This window comes from Augochlora pura, chromosome 2 (assembly GCF_028453695.1).
Source record: "Augochlora pura isolate Apur16 chromosome 2, APUR_v2.2.1, whole genome shotgun sequence".
NCBI lineage: Eukaryota > Metazoa > Arthropoda > Insecta > Hymenoptera > Halictidae > Augochlora > Augochlora pura.
Genome location: NC_135773.1, coordinates 14076876 through 14101217, shown reverse-complemented (window position 1 = coordinate 14101217; position 24342 = coordinate 14076876). Strand labels below are relative to the sequence as shown.

Genomic DNA, 24342 nt, shown 5'->3' with positions numbered 1-24342 from the left:
TGTAAAATTTCTGGCTTATAATATATCCATTCTATGTAACAAAGTGCATTTTTATGCATAAGGAATTGATTCTTGTCATTCATACTAATAGTTTCACTATTTAATCATTTTTTCAATCTAAATTTTGTTTCCATGGAAATTATCTAGAAACGTGATAGAGTTGTTCTACCAATAATAGCTTCAACAGTTGTTAACACATTCTCCTTAAATCTGCAAATGCAAAGCACGAAATGAAGTTCTAAAAACGGCGATAGATGCGAGAATTCCTGTTAGCTGTATCAGCGCAGGTACTCGCTTGATCGGTTGCTGTCGTTCGACGTCGGATTCGATGTGCAGGCAACGAAGGAATGACGGAATGCACCTATGCTATCATCGATGACGCGTGTCGCGCTGGATACGTGCACCGGGGGATCCGGGACTCCGGCGATGGTCACTCGGGCGCACTTACGGCCACAATAAGCGAGCTTCGCCATATTCCTCTGGTGTTTCCGCTAGAATTGCGGGACATACGAATGACAGCATTATGCAAACCGCTCGACGAGTTTTCCCTGCATTTTCTATGGAACTGTAATCGTAAATTACAGTCATTAACGAAGAGAGTCTGCTTCGAGAATTTCCTACGTTATATCGTTGCGACTTCAGACACTGACCGCGTGTGATCTTTGAATCCCGACTTCTGTTTGAAAGATTTTAATCGAAGAAATGTTACCGGCGAGCAGAGTGCGGATAAAGAGAGAGAGAGAGAGAGAGAGAGAGAGAAGGTCACGTGCAAAACCTCGACACAATAGCACTTGTCCCAAGGTGGCTCGGCTCACGCCCCAAAAAGCGACGCGTCGCGTCGGATGATCGATCTTCGTGCGGGGGCTCGGAATCCTTTGAATATCATGCAACTGGAAAGCTAATCCGGGGCCGAGCGAGCGGGAAAAGCCAGCGGGGAATCTCTTCCGCCGACTGGATGACCGATGGACAAGCAGGAAAGGTTGTTCCCGGATATTTCTAACAGACCGCGAGCAACGGCACGATAAATCAAATCGGGGGCCCGGGGATGAACCGGACCCCGGTGGGGTCGGATCGGCTTTCATTGCGAGGCCGAACCAGGGCCGTGGACCATAGAGAGTTCCCCTCGAGAGGAGAAAGAAAGCTGGATCGAAGGAAGGTGCCGGGCCCGAGGAGGAGATGGCCGCTCAGGGCGAGGATGGATGTCGGGGCGAAAAGAGAGCCCGGGCTCATCTACATTCCTGAATATGAACGACTCCCGATCCCGATAATCAACATGTCTCGCGTTCCTCGTCGGCGATACATTTCGCATCCACGATTCCGACGAGCCTTGAATAAGCGATGACTCGAGCGCGAGTGCCGCACCGACGCAAACTGTCATTATCATCGTACAAGCTTTGTCATTATCGCTAACTGGCCTGCCCCTCGAGCCACTCAGCTAATTGAATAATGCCCCGCGTACGGACCGATTCCGATGCATACCGAGACCTAGTGATCTTATTTTCGGGGATTACATTACTCCGAGGGCCGGCTAAGCTCGATGCTTCGTGCGCCAGAGGGTCTTGGAGCAAGGTGGTTGCGACGTTGCACGCAACTTTCGCCAAAGTACAGAGTCGTAAAGTTGCGCGAAATAATATTGACAGCGGGCACGGTGACAGAATGAAAAAGTATGAAAAGAGTGTTGGAGGGTGAAGCTGGCGTTGGAACAGAACCGATCGCGGATCCTCCTGCATCAGTCGGAATGCGCCAGGCGTGTAGGCATCGATAAAGCTTCGCTTAACCTCGGCCTGTCGAGGCGCATTACTTCGAATGACTGGCAACCTGTCAGAACGGGGTTATGCGCACGGCGGCGAACGCGTGTGTAATGACGGGTTTTGAGACGTTCGATGGCGCCCTCGATGATGGGGCCCGCTTCACCTAACGGCGCTGGGCAGCGCGGCGCGACCGCGCGGGCCCGCTTTCCGCGTTGGAGGGCCCCGAAATTGGAGGCCGCCGAGTGTTCGCGTAATCACCGGTATCGGCATCGGCATCGATACGTCGATTCGCGTCGACCGCGAATCCGAAACCTGGTGTGCAGCAATTCGCCTTATTCTCGCGGTCCCTTCGGTAGGGTCGATCCCTTGGGATTCGTTACCGCGATCGCGCGCTATATTTATTTCCTGGAGCCGCCTCTGTCCGGGTTGCAAATGTTACGTTCTTTTCATACCGATGCAGGCTTTGCGGCTGCGCGTGATTGTACCTCAATTTTTCATTCTCTGTACCAGTGGCAGTGCTGTAACTTTCAATGCATTCGTGACTAGTTGCTACTTTGATCTCATGCAAATCATACATTGGGTTGTGCAAACCTTCTGTAGTAGCAATATTCTGAGACATGACGACAGCTTGGCTCGTAAAGTATTTTATTTAATAAGACCTGAATTTGGGAATAAAATAAAATAAAATAAAGGATATAATTAGGAAGACAGCTGCAAGTAGATCGGCGAGCAAATTAATTTCCGAATAAGCAAATAATTCCGTCAACCGCGTATGAATAACACGATAGGCAAATGCAGGGACTGCATCGCGTATACGTTTTACACATTCCGTATATTCGAGATACTTTCCTCACGCGCAATGTTTAGTCAGAAATTGGCCATTATTCTGAGTCGGGTTTCAGAAAATGAGAAATGCTTTAAATGCAGGAAATCCCTAGCTAGGTTACGAATATCGAAGAAGAACGATGCGATAAATGGTTGGGAGTATCGTACGAAGTGTGCTCGAAAATAATGGTCGGTGAATTTCGCGGGTAAGGTTCCATTAGCGGTCCTCCGAGGCGCAGGAATGTCGCCGATTATTGCAGGAAAAGCTCTCGCGACCTGTTTCAAGAATAGGATGTAATGGAGGAACTGTCGTCGAACGATTGTAATATTCGTAGAAAAACGATTTACTGTTCCCGCGGGCCATTATGCCGGGGCAATTAAAATCTTCTTCGGCGCGACGGGGGGAACGCATTAACGGACGCCAATAAATTTCTTCTACAAAGCGAGGGATTCATCGATAGGACCCGGTGAATTCCAGAAAGAGACGAATAAAAACCGTGGAGCGATACGGTGTAGCGGCACCAGGAATTTTACGAGGTGTAGAAGAACAAGCCTGGACACGCAGGGGTGGGGCGCAGAGAGGAGATTCGACTGCTCTCCGGATACCTCGATTGTAAACGAGACTTCGGCACGGGTTTCCTCTTTCTTCATGGCCTGTTAGCTTCGTTCCATTCTGCCTCTCACCGGGCCCCAAACCCGAACCAGAACCCGAACCCGTCGCGTCGCGTCGCGCACAGTTCTTTCGGGGCCCCGCTTCGCTCCGAGGGCCCCGCGGCCTCGTTTCGAGGACCCATTGTCCGCGCCGTGCCGCGTTTTAAGATGCCGCCGCTGCGCTGGCTTTAATGAGAATTTTAATTACCCAATCTCGGCTCTCGTGAGCCCTTATAAAACTGCCCGCGGCCGAGGTGGTCGATTACTCTTGCGCAAACAACATCGTAACCATTGTGCCCCTGGTGCCCCACCCTCGGCCACGTCGATCCGATGCTGTTGCATCGGTCAGGGGTGATGATTACGCGAACGAGCGACGCGCAACGCGCGAGCAAATGCCGCCAGACAACCAGTACCTGTGCCCCCTCCTCTCCTCTCATCGCTTCTCTCTCTCTCTCTCTCTCTCTCTCTCTCTCTCTTCCTCTCTCTCTCCTCTCGCTGCTTGTTTCTGCGTTCAAACAAGAGGATCGATTGATTTCGTGGGCACAATGGACACAATGCTACCTGGCCGGGCCCGATCAAGAGCGTCTTTCTTGCCGGTTAAATTGAAATCCAATTTCGACCGGTCAACCCGTTCAGGGCCCAAGTGGATGCGACGGTGCATTCGTTTGGGGTTGAACTTATTGTTTGTCCGGCTGGGACACTGCGAGAAACACAGAGTCCGATTGAACGATTTAAACGTTTCGGGTGCGGTCCACTGGCGTAATTAATCGGACGAATAAGTGCTCGAACAATTATTTATTTATCATTCCTTGCTGCGCGATTGTCCCGCATGACAAAAAGAAGTGTTATAAAGAAATCGGAACAATCTGTGTTTTTATTTATAAACGAGCTGTATACAGTCTTGCTGCGAAAATAGATGAGCTTCTAGACGATTGGTCCATACTCGGAAGGTTTGTTGCCGGAGCAAAATATATTCGTCGATTTGAGAGAAGACGAGCTGTTACGATATGAACGATATAAATAATATTAATCTCATTCGTTTACAATACATAATGTAGAGGTAACAAAAATATACATAAAATACCATATAAAAAGTGTACAAAATATGATTCTCCGAAATTGACCGCAACATAATTTAGTAGCCTTTACGGAAGTTGGTAAATTTCGAACTACAATATCTTGTCATCGTCGACACTATTTTTGAAGCGTTGCAACCAGGACGCGTACAACAAATCCTTCTCTGGCCTCTCGCTTTGATTCGGTGGCAGATACAATTGACGATGTTCCCCGTTGATCGGCTTTTTAATATCATCCTTTCCCTCGTCGCGAGACTTTTTTTCTCTTTGCAACGCAGTCGACGCAGGTTTCGAGACTTTATCGACCGAAGTTGTCGTGTGCATCACAAACGATCTCGACGATTTCAAGCCTGCGGGTCCCACGATGAAATTGCCGAAGCCTGGACCCCCTCTGGTGGATTCGGCGTTATCTGGCCCGGATGTTTTTCTTTCCTCTTTATCGACGCTCGAGAAATTAGCTAAATTGCCTTTCGATGGCGGCTGTCTAATCGTTCCTTTGAATGGCGCGGCTCCGGTCTCCTTCAAACTTTTGTCCGCAATTCCTGGAGACGTCTTTTCGGGTTTTTTGTCTACGGTGCGTTGCGTTGGCGGGCAGGAGCGAATCCGCCATTTTTTCGCAGCCGGTTGAGCGTTCTGGGGCGCCATTACACTCGGTCTTGCTTCTAATTCTTTCGACGAAATTGACGTCGTTTCCTTTTTATCGACAGATTCCCGCGTCGGCTTAGGAGAATCCTCCGGTTTCACCAATTTTAGCCTGTTACCGGTCTTTTCAGTTGGCGATATTTTCATCGAATCAGAATTTATCGGGGCATCGGCGGTCTTCTTGTCTTTGAGTTGCACCTTTGCTCGAGAGTGTTGCAACTTGTCAGGCTCGCTACCCGCATCTAGAATCCATTGTTTCGAAAGCACGTACTCCGAGTCGAGCCGCGGCTGATGAGTCAAATTCTTAGGTCCTTGATGCAACTGCTTCTTATACGTCGAGGACTTCGGGTCGTCCGGCACATTTGACTTCTTCACCGAGAATACCTTGACCGGTTCAACGATTTTCGCTTGCTTGGATACGATTTTCGGCTCCGTCACCGTCTCCTTCTTGACCGAGGAGATCTTGACAGGATCGACAATCTTGTCCTGATCCTTGGTCTTCGATAATTCTTTTCGTCCAGACGAAGACTTCTCCTCCTCAAGCATCTTTGCCCGATCGTCCTTAACTTCTTTCATCTTCGCAGCTGCTTTCGGTTTACGAAGAATTTCGATCTGGTCAGGCACATTTTCCTTTAGTTTGGCAATGTTCGATCGATCGGCTCGATTTTTCGATACTGGTAGAACCTGCGGTACGCCATTTCCGTCGTTCCTCGATGACACCGTCACCCCGTAATCGATCAAGGTGCCATCTTCCCGCTTCTCGATCGGTTTCATGGTCTTCAGAATCTCCGCCATTCTCCGATCGATGGTGTGCTTGCCGGGTGGCCGTCCTGCCGGCGATACCTTTTCAACGGTGTCTCTCATTTTGTCTGACGATTTCCCTTCAGACTTGGCTGAAACACCAGCAGATCTATTAGCGGATCTCTCTAAATCGGCCGGTCCGTTTACCACGCCCGAGCGCTGCATATTTCCATCCTCCGCTCGCGCCACGTCCCGCTTCTGTCTCTTGGTCTCCTCTTCGGCTTTCGTTCGATTTTTCACGACAGCACCCTTCGCTTCTGTTACTCTGTCCACGTCGACTCTCCGCGGAGTCACTGCTTCGAATTTCACAAGCTTCGGAGCCGGCACCGAGTTGATCGGCCGGTCGAAATGCTGTTTCGAAATCGTTTTCACCGTGGACCTGACGCGGCTCATCTTCTTCGACACTTTAGTTCTCCGTTTCGTGTGTTTCGAGGATTTCATCGCAGGCTTCGCGGGCACGTATCTCTGCGTGCTCGTCACCTTAACGACGCTAGCGTCTAAAAGCTCGGACGACTTTTCGTCGACTTTCTTCCAATCGGCTTCCATTTCAGATGGGACTATCTTCGGATTCTCCTCAGGATTGACGATGACCACGTTCTTAGGCTGCAAGGTCCTTTCGGTTTTTGCTTCGGGTATCTCTGGCTCTGCAACAACGTCGACTAATGCCGGGGATGCGTCCTTGTCGCCACTTCCTTTCCTCCTGATGTTGTTGAAAGGCTCCTCGGAGGACCACCACGGTATCATGTTCGACGGTTCTCGGTTCCTCGTTGAACCATCCCTTCGAGGTTTCTCTGGGTTTACCCTCGTATCCTGGGAGTTCCTGGGTGGCCGGCTCCCTCCCGTATTCACATTTTGACTCACTGCTTTGTCTCTGTTTCCCACGAGGTTGGTGGACATTCTGCTAGCTCCTGTCTGAAACACTTCGGTGGGATTAATTTGTGATAAATTTTTTGGGCGCTCTTCGCGGCCTTCAACGTTGACGACAGTATCGTCGAATTTGCTTACTGGCTCGTTTTGACTGCTGGACGACGAAACGTTATACGACCTCGGAGGAACAGAGCTCTGATTCGGTGGGACAACTCGAGGCGTTACAGGAGTAGGATCCCGCTTCACTCCGGTGCTTTTCGGTTGTTGCACTCGTGGTTCGTTGAATTTGGCGTTTATATGAAGATTGAGAACAGCCGAAGGATGGGCCGCCGACTTGGTTGCCTGTTGCTGGTTCCTCATCCTCGCATTATTATCCTTGGGCGGTATCCTAATCTCCACTTTGTCCATCGAGCCGACCACGTCCAATTTGTCCGTTCTGGCGACGATGCTCTTTAACTCCGACACCGGTTTCCCGTTGATGGAGAACTCGATTTGCTTCACCGGGATAGTGTCCTCGCTGATGGATATCTGCATCGAGCCGAAGTCGGGTCGAGTCGCCCTGTCCGTGGCGACCCCGTTTTTCTTCGAAGAAATCACCACGGAGAGACGGTCCTGGCCGGCTTGGGCGTTTTGGGCGAGCTCGTCCACGTTGATGGCTACCACGGACTCGTTCTGCGAAGGCGTCATTCTCAGCTCTATCTGAGGCTGTTTGGCCGAATCGTAGACGGCCGTTGGCTGAGCGGAGTTGTTCGTCGGCGCCTGGCCAGCTCCACCTTGAGTGTTCGAGCCCGCCGTTCCGCGCCTGATGTAGTCGGCTATCGGGTTCGAGGGCTTGTTGCCGGACATCTCGACGTTCTCATTGGCCCCTTCCGGAGTTCTTGCGGACGCCACTTTTCTGTCTCTGATCCTCTTCTTGTGCGCGCTGACCACCTTGTCCAACCAATCGGCCGCCTCGTCCGCCGGCTGCAACGTCGACTTCTCCCGCGACTTGGCGTCAGTGTCATCCTTCATCGTTGCGATTCGCCTCGGATCCTTTATTACATCCCTCGTCGTCTGGGATTCCCGCCTGACCTCTCTTTTTTCGCGGTTGTCGTTCGCTTTTGGCTCGTCTGAATCGTCCGAGATACCTTTCTTGCTACTCGCAACGATCTCTTTCGTCTCGGCAGCCACTACGATGCTCTCCAGCTCCTCGACCGTCGTCGGCTCGTTGTCGAACTTCGTAGAGACGTTCCGTCTCGACATTCTGTTGCTTCTCCATGCTCGAGGGTCGACGTTCAATGTCACCGTGTGGCTGTACCTCTCGATGATCCCCGCGTACGTCGCTGACTTCTCCAGCTCGTTCTCACCTCTTTCGACTCTGTCGACCGAGTCGCCGCGAGAATTGTCGAAATCTTTCCGCACCGCGGACGTTTCTGTGCTGAAGTTCGCCTCGCGGCACGTGGCAGTGGGACCAGCCGAAAGGAACGGCTTCATCGAGATTACGCAGGGGTTGCTGAAGGGACTTGGACAGGTTTTGGCTATCATCGGCAAACCGGCGCCGTCTTTCAAAGCTGCGAACGCGTTTTTAGAGTACATGTCCTCGCTGTAGGCAGCTATCATCCGCGCGTAAGATCTTGGCTCTTCTTCGATCACGGGCGTTTCTATATTACCCGCGTCTTTCGTAAAATTCGTTGGTTTGCCAACTTGTCTGTAATTGCTGCACTGGGAGGCCGTTTTCTTTGCCTCGTACGAGATCCTTCGACGATTCTGGAAATGCTCTTCCTCCGAACACTTCTCCCACGTTTTCTTACCCACGGTCGTCTTTAATTTGGGCCTGCGTTTCTGTGATCCAGCCGAATTGGTCCGTTGCTCCCCATTGTCGATGGCTTTGAAATCGACGGCCCCCTTGGCACGGGACGCGGTCCATCGTAAATCGGAATGACGTCTCGTGCGTATTTCTTACGAACAATATTCGGTTAATATCGAAAAGAACTTGTTATTGTACTGGAAGTAAAGATTATTACGGCGAAGGTGGATTGCAAGGAGATCTTACGGGATAGTACTGTGTGGGACACGTTAGTTCCTAATACGTGTTTCAGGCGATTCATTGTGTTCTGCTCATCGTCGGCGTGCTACAGCGATCAAAAGTCCCGCGTTCGTACGAGGATGGGGAAAACAAACGTTTCAATTTTAAACACGTTTAATTTTGATAGCTGACCAAAGGTGAGAGATGTGGTTGTTAAGAAATCATGTTGTCGCGTAGATCAGGTTAGGTGAACTTCCACTAAACAAACGAATTGGTGTGCGGCTTGATTCCTGTTGGTCGATTGCTTTCACGGGCCGCGAGTCGTTGTGACTTGCCAGCTTCAAGCTGTTTCCGCTACAAAACGAACGATTTTCTGCTTCACCGTTATCCCGTGTATTATGCAATTTAAGTGCTGCTCGATTACGAAACGCTCTCGGATCGTGCGCAATTTTCCATAAACGCGTGCTATCGATTTTGTTTCTCGAGGCGTTCGCGAAGCTGTTTGTTCCCGTCGCTGGCAGCCTCTTTGTGGCACTCTCTGCGCGCGGCATAAGTAAGCAAGCCTCGAAAAATGGCATCGGCGCGCGAAGCCGCTCTCGGCGCGGCGGCACTTTCAGATCGGCGAAGCCCGCCCGCCGCGGGCAGATCGCAGGATAAGGATCTGCCGGATCGCCGGATCGCCGGATCGCCGGATCGCCGGATCGCTGCCGCGCCGGCGTGACTTTAACGCCGGCATCTTCGACGCCGCACAATGCAACGAATCTGGACGTTCGCTTTATCTCCGCCATCTTTCCCCTCTTCCCGTTTCCGAGCGAAATCGATTTAAACCGGCCGGAATTGTAAATCAGCTCTACGTCCATTGAAAATCTCTTGCAAAGAAGCTTTGTTCTTTTTTTACTGGCCATCCCGTGAATCGATGCGTTCTTAGAAAATTACGCTGAAGCGAACAGTAAGCTGGCATTTGTATACTCAACAGCGAATCAAAATTATTTGTAGCGATAAGAGATTAATTATCGTGCTTCGACGTCTCTTCGACGATTAATTGCAAAAAATACGGTTCTATCGAATGCTTCTTATTCGTGGAGACGCAATTGAAAGGAAACTCGAAGACGCGTGCAACGGGGTACAGAAAATGGCGATGTTCTTTCTCGAATCAGACGATTTGCGATACAATTGGGAATGCCCGACAGAAGATGCACCCGGAAAGGTGAAGGTATTGATTAGCCCCGGTGGAATTGTGTTAGCCGCGGCACACGGAGCTCTCGCTGATCGATCTTCCACGAAGTCGAGATGGCATTCGTTGCGTTGCGTTGCGTTTGCGATGCTATCGCGACGCTACCAGCAATTTGTTGTCGGCCATGGAGCTCGGGGAAGCAATAATAATCCATTCGCTGCAGTCTTCGACAGAATTCATTGATTGGCCAGGGGATAAGAGGATTGCGAGCCTCCGAGGAATCGCGTAGCCGATCTTTTGCCGCTTTTTAATAGCTCGGCAGAATTCTTGGAATCTGTCACCGGTAATAGTTCACTTGAATCATTCGAGCCTAACTTATGGCTTGCATCGACATCGATATTGATGTATAATTATTGTCACCTCGTAATTCCTTCTTCGTATTCTAACTCGTGACTAACAACCGACTGCATTTTTATAAAATATCTTCGATCGGTTTTGAATCGAGTTCAAAACATTTACAAGTTTCGCGACCAACAATGAGCACGTAGAACAAAAAATACGATGCCGCTGAAGATACGATCTCGGTCGGAGCAGCTCTGTTTAAACACCATACTTTTTGCCCGCTCGTGATTAATCGGAAAAAAGTGTGGCACGTTTCATGCAGCGAGGAGGTTTATGCCAGAGCGCCGCGTACGTCGAAGCATAATAACCGGCAACGACGAAATTGACGCTTTCGGGAGGCTACAAAATGGACGAGTCCGACGGCACGAACGCGCGGTAATTAGCGTGTCTTCATAAAAATCCCCTCTGAAGAGGGAACGGACCGTGCAGCACGCCGCTGCGATGCCGCGCAGCGCCGGAATCGCGCGCGCGGCCCAATAATAATAATGATTGCGATCATTATGCAGCTTTATCGCGTGCTACTTTACGAGTAGCGCTGTCGTTCCGACACACCCCTTTCTACAGGTGGCCATCGCGCGGCTTTCCTCATTTGACTAATTACTGGTCATCGTTCTGTCATTCGCCGCAACGTGCCGAATGTTATTTACTATCGCTAAACCGATCATTCTCGGATGATCTCTTAAACGGATTAAATACAGCGCTGGAACAAGTTCTTGGGTTTCTTCCAAAGACTTATTTAATAAATAATAGAATTATCTCGAAACGAAGATTCGTGAGCTTAACGGGGCGAGCTGCCGCCATATTGAAGGTTCGGAGAGCCTCCGATTCGCCGCGTAGCTCAGAAGGCCGCAAAACCTCAATCGCGTTCAACGTCTGAAAAACGTAATGGCCGTGCAGGAAGATAAAGTTACCGAATGCTGGCGTATAATTAGCAGGGCTCGTGAACGCGATCGGTCCTCGAACTTCGTGAACGGTTTGGAAAAGCGAAGCGGCAGGAAAACACGAAAGGTCGTGTTCATTAGCCGCCCGTTGCTTCTTATTTGCGAAAAGGATCCGGTTCTCGCGGATCGAGCGCGCGCGCGCGCGCGCGGTTTGCTAATAACGTTCGTGACTTCGTGACGTCTCTCCGCGGTTCTGGACTACCGACGGAGGGGAGGGGGAAGGGACGGTGAACACGGCCAGCGAAAGAAAGGACACGAAGAGCCAGAAGGGCACAGCTTGAAAATCCGTGGATCGGCGCGCACGATCGCTCGGTTTGTCCCGCGGCCGAGACGCGGGAGAGACGCGGGAGAGACGCGGGAGAGACGGTCCGGTCCCTCCGCGGAGACCACGATGGAATTTCAAGCCACGAACGCCGCTCTCCCCGAGGCCCCGACGCCTGACGCCCGACCTCTGCACTCCTCGTGCAGCTCCAGATCGTGACTCCGGAATGCTCACGGCCCGGTGGAAACGATGACGATGCACCGCAGCGCAACTGCGCTGCTGTACCAACGCGCCGCGACGTGGCCCTTAGTCTCGCGCGTATCTGCCACCGCGGATCTAACCGAGAACCGGTCAATCCCACTGGAGACTTTCGAGATTCTGAGAAACGGTCACGAAATCGGCCGCCCTCTTCGACCGCACGTAACATAAAAACTCGCGTGAAACGGATATTGACCACGACGGCGTTCGTTAACACAAATCGCATAGACAGCTTGCACTGAGAGCTCTCGTTCACGCGGTGTTTGTACGTTCGAGATATTATAAATTTCTTCTATTTCAGTATCCCGTTGAAAGTTGACGTCGAATCGTCGCAACAACGAAATACTGGTACCATAAAGTAGAAAACTGTATATTGTACTTTTAGGTGGACGAATCGTCAACATTAAACAAATTACGCTTCGAAGACGCCAAGAAAGCAGTGCTTCTAGTAATTTACATAGTTGACATCTATAAAGGGCATTCTACCAGATCACGAATATCTTGTTGTTCCTATACCAATGTCAAAGTATGACTATAAAACGGAGAATACAAATTGTCTGAAAGAACGAATAAGGATTAGAAGTCTCCACGCCGAACGGATCGCATTCAAAGCGCACCGTACAAGCTGAAACGACCGCTTTAATCGTAAGAAATCCTCGGGGCAACGGGACTGAAAAGTCGGGCCTATTAGCCAAGTATTAAATTGCACAATGCGATCGACGGATAACGAGGATTTACATCGGAGAACAAGGTGGTCCAAGTCCAGAGCGATCCGGAGCTCGCGAGCGAGGACGAGCGAGGGTCCGGTTCCAGGTTCGCCTTTACGGCATCCGATCATGCAATCCCTGGCTACGAGGTCCATAGAAAATAAAATGTTGAGCCATATACGGGCCAGTGGGAAAGTGAATCGGCACTGGATCCGACGCGACGCGACGAGTCCGCGACGCGGCGGTCCGTTCTTGGTTGGTTAAGCAGAGACCGTTTTTGCCAGCGGGCCGATCGGCCGACACCGGCAACTGTTGCCGTGTTCTAAATCAAACCTGGTACCGCGGGAACCCGGAGCGAAAGAGAGATCAAGAGAAAGAGAGACAGAGTCGCAAGAGAGAGCAAAAGATAGAGAAAGAGAGAGAGGGAGAGGAAGATGTACCTGGAAGGTATCTTGAATTGGGTCCTCGGGATACCTTAATGTATCCTTGTTGGTCCGAAGCCATCGGAACCGTGCTCACGTCCGCGGTTACCGTTACTCCGGCTTTATTCTTCTTCTTCTTCTGCGCCGTCGCCCGTCTCCTTCTGCTTCTTCTTCTTCTTCTTGACCAGGCCCGCTTTACTCTGCGCCGGGGTCCCTATTCTTCGTCATCTTCGTCGCTATCCGCCGCTCGCGTCTCCAGAATTTTTTCGGGGGCTTCTTCTGCGCCCAGCCACCCCTACCCCTCGGTCAATTATCGCTGCGGCTCCGGCTTGATTGACGATAGATTCGGCTACCTTCGAGCGGCGCAATCCATTTGGCCGCACACCTGGGTGGGGCGTCCCGGTGTCGCGTTTCGCGTTTCGACGAGTCCCCACTACGCGTAGCCGGATCCATCTCCTCCGCGGCGCGGCCAGACGCGGCGCCCATTTCCTCGGTCTCGCAATCAGGAAAGCGAAACTCCGAGGCCGTCGTTATCGCAGCCTCGTAATCAGACTTCCACGCAGATAAGGATAACTATGCTCGCCTCGCAGGAATGCTGGGAACGCGGGACGTCGGGACGCGCCTGGAGCCGCGAAGGGGCCCGGGGGTCCGGGAGCACAGGGGCACAGGGGATTGGGTACCGTTAACAGGGGACGAGCTCGCGGAGAAATTCTAACGCGGCAGAAGTCGCGGTGCCATATCTCATCCGACAGTTTTCTACCTTTTCTTCCTTTCCTTCTTTGTTTTCTTCCACCCGACGCGCCGCCTCGCGTCGCGTCTGTTCCGTGCGATCTCCCGCGACGATAAATCACGCTCGCGATACGCGCGAGCTCACGAAGAAATATTACGTACGGGTAAACAACATTAATTTATGTTAATCGCCAGACCCGTACTTAACGCTCGTTTATTGCCGGGCTCGCGCGAGCGCGCGCGCGCTCTCTCGCGAACCCGCTCGGCCATTCCTGTTTGCCCCGACGCGACGCAACGATCCGACTTTGCGATACGCGCAGGATCACCGGATCTTGATCCTTCATCCATCTTGTCCCGGCCCGGCTGAAACTAATACCGGCACCGTTTTTTTCTTCTGCGACGATGAAAGTGCCCGGTGCCGGCTGGATACCAATCAGACGCGCTTAATGCGTCTCTGTCGCAAGCTTTCCTTGTTGCTATTATACTTTGCAAATTGACCAGCAGTCGTTACTTCGCATAATTACGACAGCGCCTCGATACCGCTTCGCCTCGATGATAAACGGGCGGGCAACTTCGTCGCTTCCTATTTATTACGCTTTGCTATCGACTGGTGACGTGTACAATGAACGAAATAGGAGAATGAAAATTATTGCTATCCTGGTTTATAATTGTGGGGTTATTGTAGGAGAAATGCTGGAAGTTTGGCTACCAAAAACATCGAGAATCGTATGAAGTAGATCGGATAAAATATGTTGAGTAATTAGTGAAAGGGGTAATATATACCATAAATGTCTTCGAATAACGAACGACAGAGTGATAAACGCGTTAAGAACGGTTCACCTGAGACTCGCAACAGCACGGTACAAGTTCACCAGTGCGGCAAGTATTTTTACCCGCGTTATTCACTTATCGGACCAGCCTCGAACAAACAAGTTCTCGTTCGATGCACTGCTCTTCCCGAGCCTCGAACACATATCGAGAACCAGCTTTATCTTCCAGACCGGTGCTTCGAACTCCCCGAAACATCGGGGCATCGTCGTTGATCAATTTCTCTTACTGTTAGTTTATATCGGCGACTCTCGAGCTACGTTGAAAAGTACTAGCAACAAATGTTTAAAAATTGTAAAAAATTTCGCTGAATTAATTTGGACAAGATCGAGGAATAGAATCAATGAAACGAGACTTTAGTGATCACGATATGTAAATATCAAAGACATAAAATCTTCCAACTGATGAAAGTTGGACCTCCGCCTGGACATTTAACTTGCCAATACTCATCAGCAACGGTTAGGCCATTAGGCGAATATCCTGTAATTTCGGTTTGTCCAGATTCACTGACTCGTTTCGTTGGGCGGGCCACAATCGCGTAGCCCTGATCGACTTGGCTTAATCGAGGCAACCGCTTAATTAACCCGAACAACAGTAGTCCTTAAGGGTACTAAAATCTAGAGTTTACAATATTAGCTATCTTTATTCTATTACGAGTCACCCGGTTTCTCGAGTGCTTCTCCCTCGACCAACACTCGAGCCCCCGCCGGTCCATTGTTGCGAGTCAAAAATCACAAATGGCAAGTCAGAAGAGCGGATCGTGTCTCTCGAAGGGCTGCGCAACTGCGGAACTGCGGACCGGGAGAAAGGGGGATCGAGAGTGTCGAAGCGCGTTCACCCGCATACAAATTGATCCTTTTTGCGGATCGCGACGGCACACCTAGCGTGTCCGGCGGACCCGGCCACCGAAAAACCGGCCCGGACACGGGTACAAGAGGGTTGTCGCGTTTTGTGGAAACAATCAGCAGGTTGTCGCGAAACAAGGATATGAATGCATAAGCAGTGCAGTTAACACGGTTGCTCGCCGTGTTCCCGGGGCCTTTTTTTGCCACGGGTTTCTCCCTCAAAAGACGCCGCTTTTATGCTCGGGGCTCGGTCGTGGCCAGGCCAACGGGTCTCGGGACCCGGGAGACGGAGGACAGAGGATCGAGCCAACGGGCCAGGTACGGGATCGAGGAGGACGGAGGCCGGAGAACAGCCGGCCCAGCCTCGTGAAACATAGGTGGACGACTCGCGTCGATAAATACGGCCGACGACGTTGCGGCCCGTGGACCCGTAGGCCCCGTAGGCCCCGTAGGCCCGTATGCCGGCACCCTGGGCCCGATCCGATTTTTTCTCCTTTTTTCGATCGCGGTCGGTTTGCGAACTCCGCTCCGGCATCCGCGGCACTCCGCCGGGCATCTTCTCCGTCGCGGGTCTGTCCTGGGTCCGGCCAAGAAAATTCCTGGCTTTTTACCCCTCCGCGAACACCCCGGCCCCCTTGCCCTACGTTCCAGACGGCCGATCGGACCCGATTGTTGTCCCTGTCCCTGCGACTCGCCTACGCCCTTTCCGGCTTATCGCCGTTTATTATCGACATTGACGCAGAACTCTCGCGGCCATTTGTCAATAACGCCGGCCGAGACTCGGGGACCCACGAAACGCGACACGCTCGCTTGGAACACCGGCGCAACCGGTGCGCAGTCAGTCCGATGCCTGCGGACGCCTTGGCGTTGCGAATTCTCGCCGTGCTTTCCAAAGAATCAAGATATAAAATCGCGCTATACTAAACTTAATTTTTGACAGTAACGCCGTTAGTGATCTTTTTATTACTGAAAATAAACAAAACATTTCTGTAGACATTTTACAATAATTTCATCTATTCGTTCATATTGTCATTTCGGATCTATTCGCAGAACTTTGACGCCAAAACAATTAAGAGGATTAATCGTAAAAAGAATTCATTGAAAATTGACGCAAAATAGACGAATATTTCTGAATAGAACAGATCGCTGCAAGCAAAAATGACCACGCTGAAGGCTGGTGGATGACGATGCTCGAGAATTCCTAGAATATTCCTAGAATACTTCTTTTGACATAGATCTTTTTTTAGACATTTTTCATAGAAGGGGGGAGGACAATCTTTCGCTGATGTAAATGGTAATATCGTCGACGCGAGTAATCTGCGCCGCGATATCTTTATTTTGGTAAGTCGGAGAACCACGCCTTATAATCTCGCCTCGTTGTCACGAATAAAACAGTCACGCTTATATGCGTGTGTGCCTGTGCGGGTACGATAGCGCTCGGCAAACAGCCAACCCAATGATCTCCCTTGGATCTGGTGTCAGTTTGCTTGCAGTTCATCAATCCTCGTTCTTTATCGAACGTACGTTGTGTCGGTTAGAATCGTAAAAGGAGACGCAGCGATCTTCTAAATATGATATCAATATTTGACATTAGTAATTACAGTAAATATAACTCTTCAAACTTTGCACTTCGCTTTATACCTTCTATCGAGGACCCCTACGTAATATAAAATTTCTAATTCGATCATAACAATAAGTCAGCATCGATCACATAGAAATTAACTAAAAAATATGTAGGAGAAGTATTGGTGCTTAGAGATTTGAATTGATCTAGCCACGAATGTCATGAAACCCTGAGAATTTCTTTGGGAAATTAAGCAGTAGGAATCGATAGGCAGCGAAATTGGTTGCGCGGCGATCGTTTCATTTTCTCTTTCGAACGACTGCTTACTGGAGAAAGGGATATCGTGATATGCGACACGCGAGCACGTGCGTTGCCATTCGTTACGCTGCTGCTGCGCCGCGGCCTGCGCTTACAGTGCAACGGTGGGCCGAGGTTCAAGAGAGACAGTTAACGAGATCATGGCTGGCGGTGGCACACCCCGGCCGATTAGTCACCGCCGAAAGGATCGACGTGTCAAGACGTGTCAATTTCGTCGATGTAACAATGATAAACGCCGTCCATGCGGCAAAGGGAGAAATTTTATCGACATCGATTCTTTCGATGTCACCTCGCGATAAGAAGCCCCGGCTCGTGAACCTACTGCTGCTACTAAACCACGCTGTACCGACTTCTAGCCGCGCGAGGACAAATAACGAGCGTGTAATTAGAAACGGGTCCGGTCATTCCGAGCGAGACTTAACACACTTTACCGCGATGGAAAACGACGGGCTGTTATTTATGGGGCCTCCGTGTCGCAAACTGGTGTGCTCGAGTCACGAGTCAGGGGAGTCACGAGGCCTCCTCTTTGTTGCCAACGATTTGCCTGACTGTCTCCAGGAAAGATCTCGAACTTTAAACGAGTCGATCTTTCTAGTAGAGGAATGGCAGCTTTGAATTTTCATATTTTACATAGTAAAAAATAGTCCGCAGAAATTTTGGGAAACTTGAACTAGTTTTGACAACCATCTGTGTATAACAGAGACAGTTCTTAATATCTTAATTAGATGAAGTATCGCCTAAAGCTACGTCGAACTTAATCTTCGTCGCCGGTTTAACAAATGATCTGGCAACCTCTACCCGAGCTCCGACAGGAGCCCGTACTCAAGTACCTTGGCAACCAGATTGAAGTTTCAAAAATCTCGTCGAAAGCGGTCCTCCACTTTTATCCTCCCGATTAGGACAACCATGCATCACGCTCGCGGAACGACTCTAATAATGTGTGTCGCAATCAAAGCGGAATTAAGAATTCGTGTACACCTCGGGTCCGGTAACCCGGCCGAGCTTTTTACGTGGTCCGCCAAGAATGTCCTTTCTGTTATGTTCAAGGCGGCACACTTCGATTTGCCAAGTCTGCCTCGGCGACGCGCGACACGACGCGACCCGACGCGACGTGTGCCCGTGCCGGACCGTTTTGGCAAAAATCTCGCGAACGAACTACGAGAAACGAACCGGTTCTCTGGCTACAACGTTCCGGTCGCTGGTATTAACCAACTGTTAATAGAAAGGTACTATATCAGCCGTTAATTGCGTGCATTAATCCGGCCAATAATGAGCTCGCACGAATTTCGATTGATCGCTCTTTTCAATGCAAATTCTGGTATAGCGTTGCGTACATCGTATAGTTGTGTGTTTATTCTCTGTAAAAATATTGCAGTCGAGCAAATGTTGAAACTCTAATTGGTATCGCGCGCATTATTTCTTCTTTGCGTCTGTACTCTAGCGAAAGGTTAACGCTATTGATTCTGTTTGCATACGATACGGTGGCTGTGAGCTATGGTATTTAAAAATTCTGTGAAACGATATTTGCTGTATCAGACATTAGAAACATAAAAAGAACTGTGCCTTGCTATAGGTTTGAAGATAAAGAAAGGAAACTTGCATCTGTAGGTATGACACAGACGCAAATTAAAAAAAAATAAGTAACAGCTGTACGTTACAACTAAAATTAAAATCTTCTTCAATTTATCACCGCTACTGTACCTGTTCTACTAGTTAAACCCCTTGTCGTGCCATTTTCTGCACAGTTACAATAATGAGAACATTAACGACCGAACGACTTCTTGTAATTGAAAGAGAACAAAATCCGAATAGACGTTGCAAGGGACGACAGTCGTCAAGCGAGTTGGAACGATCTGAACTCGGTTGAACCCGGCATCGGCGGCGGCGAAAATTTCGATTGTCTAGCTCGTTAGCGTCAGAGCTAAATCACCAGTCCTAGATCTCGGCTCGTCCTGATGAATATTAAATATCCACGATCCCTTGACGCGTCGTTACGGGCGCCTTGTATCGAGTAGGTCGTATAGGACCTACGCGTCCCACGTCTTTCTCGATGGCAGACAGCCTGGTACCTACCACGGATCACGGCACGGCAAAGAGAATAGGGGGAGGACCATCGGAGAGGACATCGGGCGCAGCGTGGCGGACGGATCCGAGGAGAAGAAGCGGTGGTCCGAGCGACTGAGCAGAGGCGACGCGCGTCGCGCGACGAACGGAGGAATGCCCGCCGCTCGACTCGACAATCACGATCGACACGATCGCGATCGGACGTCTGGTCAACGAGGAGTCGGAGCCGGCGCGAACCGATCGTAATTAATAGACGAGGCCCGCGCCGAGGGGATGACCCCGGGCAGGCGAGGCGAGGCGAGGCGAAGCGAGCCGAACGTAATCAGCTACTTGGATAGCAATAGCAGGGACTCCGCCGTGCCGCGCCGCTCCGCGCCGCGCCGGAACCCTGGTCGACGTCATTTGTTTAAGTTGATCGTTGCCCGTCGCGGCCGAATAAGGCAACCCGTGTTCTCCACTCCGCGGGGAGTGCGAAAGAACAAAGAAGGAGCCGTGAGCAGGCCAACGGAACGGGGTCTTCGGGATGAGATCGTAGCGCAGGGTGGACGAGCGAACAGGAGAGAAAAGAGAAAACGGGTCGGGGTACCCGGGGTACCCGGGGTACTCGGGGTACTCGGGGAGGAGCAGACGCCTGCTGTTCGCCGCATTGTCTTCCTCTCTTTTCTCTCCTTTGCTCCTATCCTCGCTTCTTTTATCTTCCACTCCCTATCTTCTTCGTCTTCTTCTTCTTCTCCTTCGTCGTCGTCGTCTGCTGTTTGGTTCTCGTGTTCCTCTTTGGTTTCGTTCGGAACAATCCACCGGCGGTTCCCTCGCCGCGTCTGGTAGGTGAGCCCTCGGCAGAGGCGACGACAAAACAATTGCCAACGTAAAAGGCGAATAGGCGTTTTTTCGCGATCCGGCGATCTATTTCCAAATCGAGGAACCCGGCCCCGGTATGGGAATCGATCTTCACCGCGCGATGTCATGGGAAAATCCTGGCCTCTGCTCGCGCGACGTGCGAAGATCAAAGAGTTTGGCGACGCGCGTAGCACTGGCTGCTTGTATGATTTGCTACTGTCGCAACACTTGGCAAATGGCCTGTGTGTAAGCATCTGAACGTACTTTATCTCGAGAATGAAAAGAATTTGGAAACGGGGGGCTTGAATTTTCTGTTACACCATAGGTACTCGAAACTGAATCCTGTTATACTAATCTGTTGAATCATTTTCTATGCAAAGCTGCCTACCACACGAGCCTTAATCTCTTACATTATTAATGATCAATATTTAATGCTCGGAACAAATCTAATCGTAATGACACCTGTTCCAACGAACACCTGGTCGTAGTCTCGATAAAATCCTTTCTAACGAGCTCTAACGAACTAAGAATCCTATGGCAACGATTTGAAATGTAATTTTTCTCAATTGGTTTAGTTTGAAGGAATGATGTTTAACGTGAGGTTTTCTTTGATTTCAGACGTGAAACATGGCGATGAGAGGAACCATGCGAAGAAGACGTTGAAGAGTCAGCGATGGCAGCAGCGGAAACACGTCTTCGTGGTTCTTTCGATCTTTTCCTTGCTCGTTACAGTCAAAGAGGGCACGAAGAAGTGGGCATCGTTGACAGGATCACCTGGGCAAGGTCCATGGGTTCGTAGAGGGCATGAGAGCTCATCATGTTTGAACTCCGACACGGGCCACGAACGCTATCGACCTGCAACCTCTTCGGCGTGATATTGCTCCTAGTGATCGTCGCCGGTAGCTACGATGTGTCAGCAGATCTCAGCTCCGAGTTTGTCAAAGGAAAAAGTAAGAAACTTTTCTGTTCCATTCTCCCTTATTGAAGCGAAATGGACAGGACATTTCATTTGTGCTATTTCTATCATTGTAAACAGCAGCTCAATTTGATACACGTTCACTGAAATTGTGGCTTCATTTCTGATTAATCGGCGATTATACGGTTTAATTGTTAACTTCGTGATATAATAAATCGATGAACTTTGCTAAAGAATAAATATTATATTTCAGTTTCCGTCACACGTTACAGAGAATATCGACTTATGCAGTGAACGACTCAGAGAAGTAGATTATACTATATCAAAAACTGATGAGAGAAATAAAGATGCATACAGTGACTTACGAAAGTATTTGTATACCTTTAAACATCACAATGACTCAAATGACCTCATCTTTCCTAAGATTATACGTAGTAGAAAGTTGTTTAGACAGTTTTGAACGTACTAGTCTCTAATATCTCAAAATAATTTAAATCATTTAGTGCCACTCGAAAAGTGTTATTCTATTCTCAAATATGTTCCAATACTTTCAGAAGTCACTGTTCATAATAAAATTATACGAATAATATGTCTGATCCTGATGTCGTCGATACTATTGATATTCCTCCTCGAAAACAATTAAACTCAAACCACAGCGTTATCCGCGATAAAAAAGAAGACTGTCTTTGGCAAGTCCCAGACTTTCCATTCGCCACATCGCTAGCCTCCATCGATCATCGAACCTGAAGAAGCTTCGAGTACGACGGAGCACACGATCAAGATCCATCGAAATCAATTCTCTTCCTACAGCCGGTCGCGCGTGCACAATCGCCGTCTAGAAAAGTAGAAAGTAAAGCGTTGCGCCAGGTTTACCGACGCGTGGGTGGTAGCTCGCCTAGCCGAAGGGTCCCCTTTACCCGAAGTGGCTGGAAAGTACCGTTCTTCCCACTCGACTCCGTGCTGCGAGACCAAACTCTCTGAATCTCCTGCGTTGTCTCAGCGCCATGCCAGCGCGGCGTCTCTCTCTCTCTCTCTCCGCAAGAGAACTGTTTACGCCTGCTTTCGGGAACGAGCGTGTAGGTGCTCGGCTCGCGTGTAACAACAGGATTCCGTGCGGACCGACATCTTGGCCCACAGGCTTGACGCTTGACCCACATCGCGACTGGCAGTGTCTTCTGCCGGTTGTCGCGTCGCGTCGTATCGGTGCCTCGGCCGTTCACTTTTATCGCCGCGATAGTTGTTATTCTGTTTTCTCGACCACACGCGTGATCCCCCGAGGACCGCTCGAATAATTCCAGGACGCTAACGATCAGGAGTCGGTCGAGCGTTTTATGCGGCGCGATGGACTATAAGACGTCACTCGGCAACTCGGAAGGAGTTACTGTGACGAACTCGAGGGATACTTGATGACGATGAAAGATTTTTGACCAATTTGTTATTATAATATGCTCAAGGCTTGAATAAGATAAATAATTAGACCTAGTAAGTACAAATAGAATCTCGAGCAATTTTTCTGTACTTAACAGTTGCCAACAGCGCCGGATCATTTGTGACAGCGATACTAATTTATCTCAAATGTGACTCGGCACCGCTTTCCGACTGTTAATGAAGATTAGTGTTGGGCTCAAAGAGCAGATTGCTAGCCGATAAAAAGCATTCTGTCGAAGATACCGAAAATGCGAATTAGAAAATCCGGAGCTTACCCCGAAGTTTAAAGACGCATCTCGTCAGGTCGATAACCACCCAGGAACCCTCGGGGCGCCGCAATTTCCAGAGATATCGCCTAAAGTGGTCTCCATAAAGGTTTCCATTAACATGATAAGGGGAGGCTGATACCTCCGTGGCCATTAGGCGACGGTAACTTACGCCGTGTCGCGGTCCGCCATGCCGCGCCGCGCCGCGCCGCGCCGATTCTCCTCGGGTCCTTCTTTTTTCTCGTTTCCCTCTCGACTCGGTCGCTCGGTCGGTCGACCAAGCGAGAAGATACGTTCAACGTTATTGCCGAACGATACCCGACGAAGCCGGACGATTTTTCTGCGCGGGATTAAAGTCCGTGGTAAGTTAATCGTTGCACTTTATCGTTCCAAGCTTTTAACGCGTATCGCCACTCGGAATGAAGCGTCAATTAACACCGGGGATTCGGCGTCTGTCCTCGGAAAGGACACGGTAACACGCCTCATGCTCGAATCGGTGTAATTGCGACGTTAGTGGGACACATCTGTCAGCTCGGACCACTTTTCGTTCCAGCCTTTTTGCCGGGATCGAAAATAAAGCCGACTTCGGCGTTTCGTGAAACCTCTACTCGCAATATTATCTTCCTTCGAATGGCGGAGCGAACAAATTGACACCGGAGATCTGCCGAGTTCAAATTAGCCATTTCTTTATTCGATAATATCCGAGATCATTAAGGTATTTTTCTGGAAGATCGTCAGATGGTCCAATCTCGCAATTTGCATTTCGATCGATTAGTGAAACTCGTACGTTCTTGGCGCTACGAATCTACGAGTCCGCGGTCGCGCGCGCCCTCTCCACGCGTTGAAATCTCCGAAACATCGCGCTTTACCATGCGTTGAAGTCTCCAGAGAATCTCTACGCGCGCTATACTCCCTTGGTGATCGAGAAAAAAAGTTTGCTGGGCAACTTAACCTCAACTTTTCGGGACAAATCACCCTGATATTTATTCCACAACAAGATTAACAATATATTGTATAACTTCAAGCACTATTTTATGTAAATTAGCCTCTCTTTTCTTCGCTCGATGATTAGATTGCCTATGGAGCTGGATAGAATAATTATTAAAACCGTAGACATCTTCTTCCGAAAACCGACAGCAAAATGCATCGCGTGCAGTATAATTTAAAATAATAAGTACAGAAATAGAATTGGCCGGTGCTTCGGTGCCATTTATGAATGCGATATCGGAGCTAACGAAGACATCTTTTCCACGTCGGATAAAAACCAGTCACAGTCGCGGTCGGTTTTTTGCCGGCGCGATCGATTCCGTGGCGCTTTCAGTCACGTTCGCTTTTACATCGAACGAAATTCGTGCTTCTGTTTTTACGGAGGCGGCCTCGGCCTTTGATCGCGGACGCATTAATTCTATACGGCCGACCTTAACTTTCCCCTTAAATAGGCGGACTGGGCACGTCGTGGATCTTCCAGATTACCCGTTAAGCCGCGGGTATCGCGCCGACCGGGAAAACATGTGTCCACCAACGGCGACCCACCGATTCCCGATATTTATTATCGTGCGGATAATCATTCGAGCCATCAAAACGCCAGCCGGCGAGCCGCAGCGGCGACCGTTAATCTCGCTATCCGAATTTACATCTTTTATGTCCCTCTGTTTATGGCTGCTTCTACCAGCTAAATCCTGTGCGAATTAGCTATTAAAATCATGTGCCGCGCTATAAATCACGCGTCGGCACTTTCCTTCCCTCCGAAACGTCGTGTTCGC

At 49.9% G+C, this 24342-nt stretch overlaps 2 protein-coding genes across 5 annotated transcripts in view; one reads left to right on the top strand and one right to left on the bottom strand.

Moving 5' to 3' along the window:
* Egfr (epidermal growth factor receptor) overlaps nt 1-24342 on the top strand; it is a 204947-nt gene that overhangs the window by 151096 nt on the left and 29509 nt on the right. For 3 of the 4 annotated variants that reach the window (XM_078187022.1, XM_078187011.1, XM_078187001.1), the window contains exon 2: nt 20588-20919. The exons of the other annotated variant lie outside the window; for it this stretch is intronic. In XM_078187022.1, the coding sequence (XP_078043148.1) occupies nt 20787-20919 (133 nt within the window). In that variant the 5' untranslated portion in view covers nt 20588-20786. The remainder of the gene's footprint in view (nt 1-20587; nt 20920-24342) is intronic. 4 annotated transcript variants of the gene reach the window in all.
* Nucleotides 4397-8700, bottom strand: LOC144478495 (uncharacterized). Its single transcript, XM_078196441.1, has 2 exons — nt 8646-8700; nt 4397-8550 (listed from the first exon to the last, which is right to left on the bottom strand). Exons 1-2 carry the CDS (start codon nt 8698-8700, stop codon nt 4397-4399), a joined length of 4209 nt encoding a protein of 1402 aa, XP_078052567.1.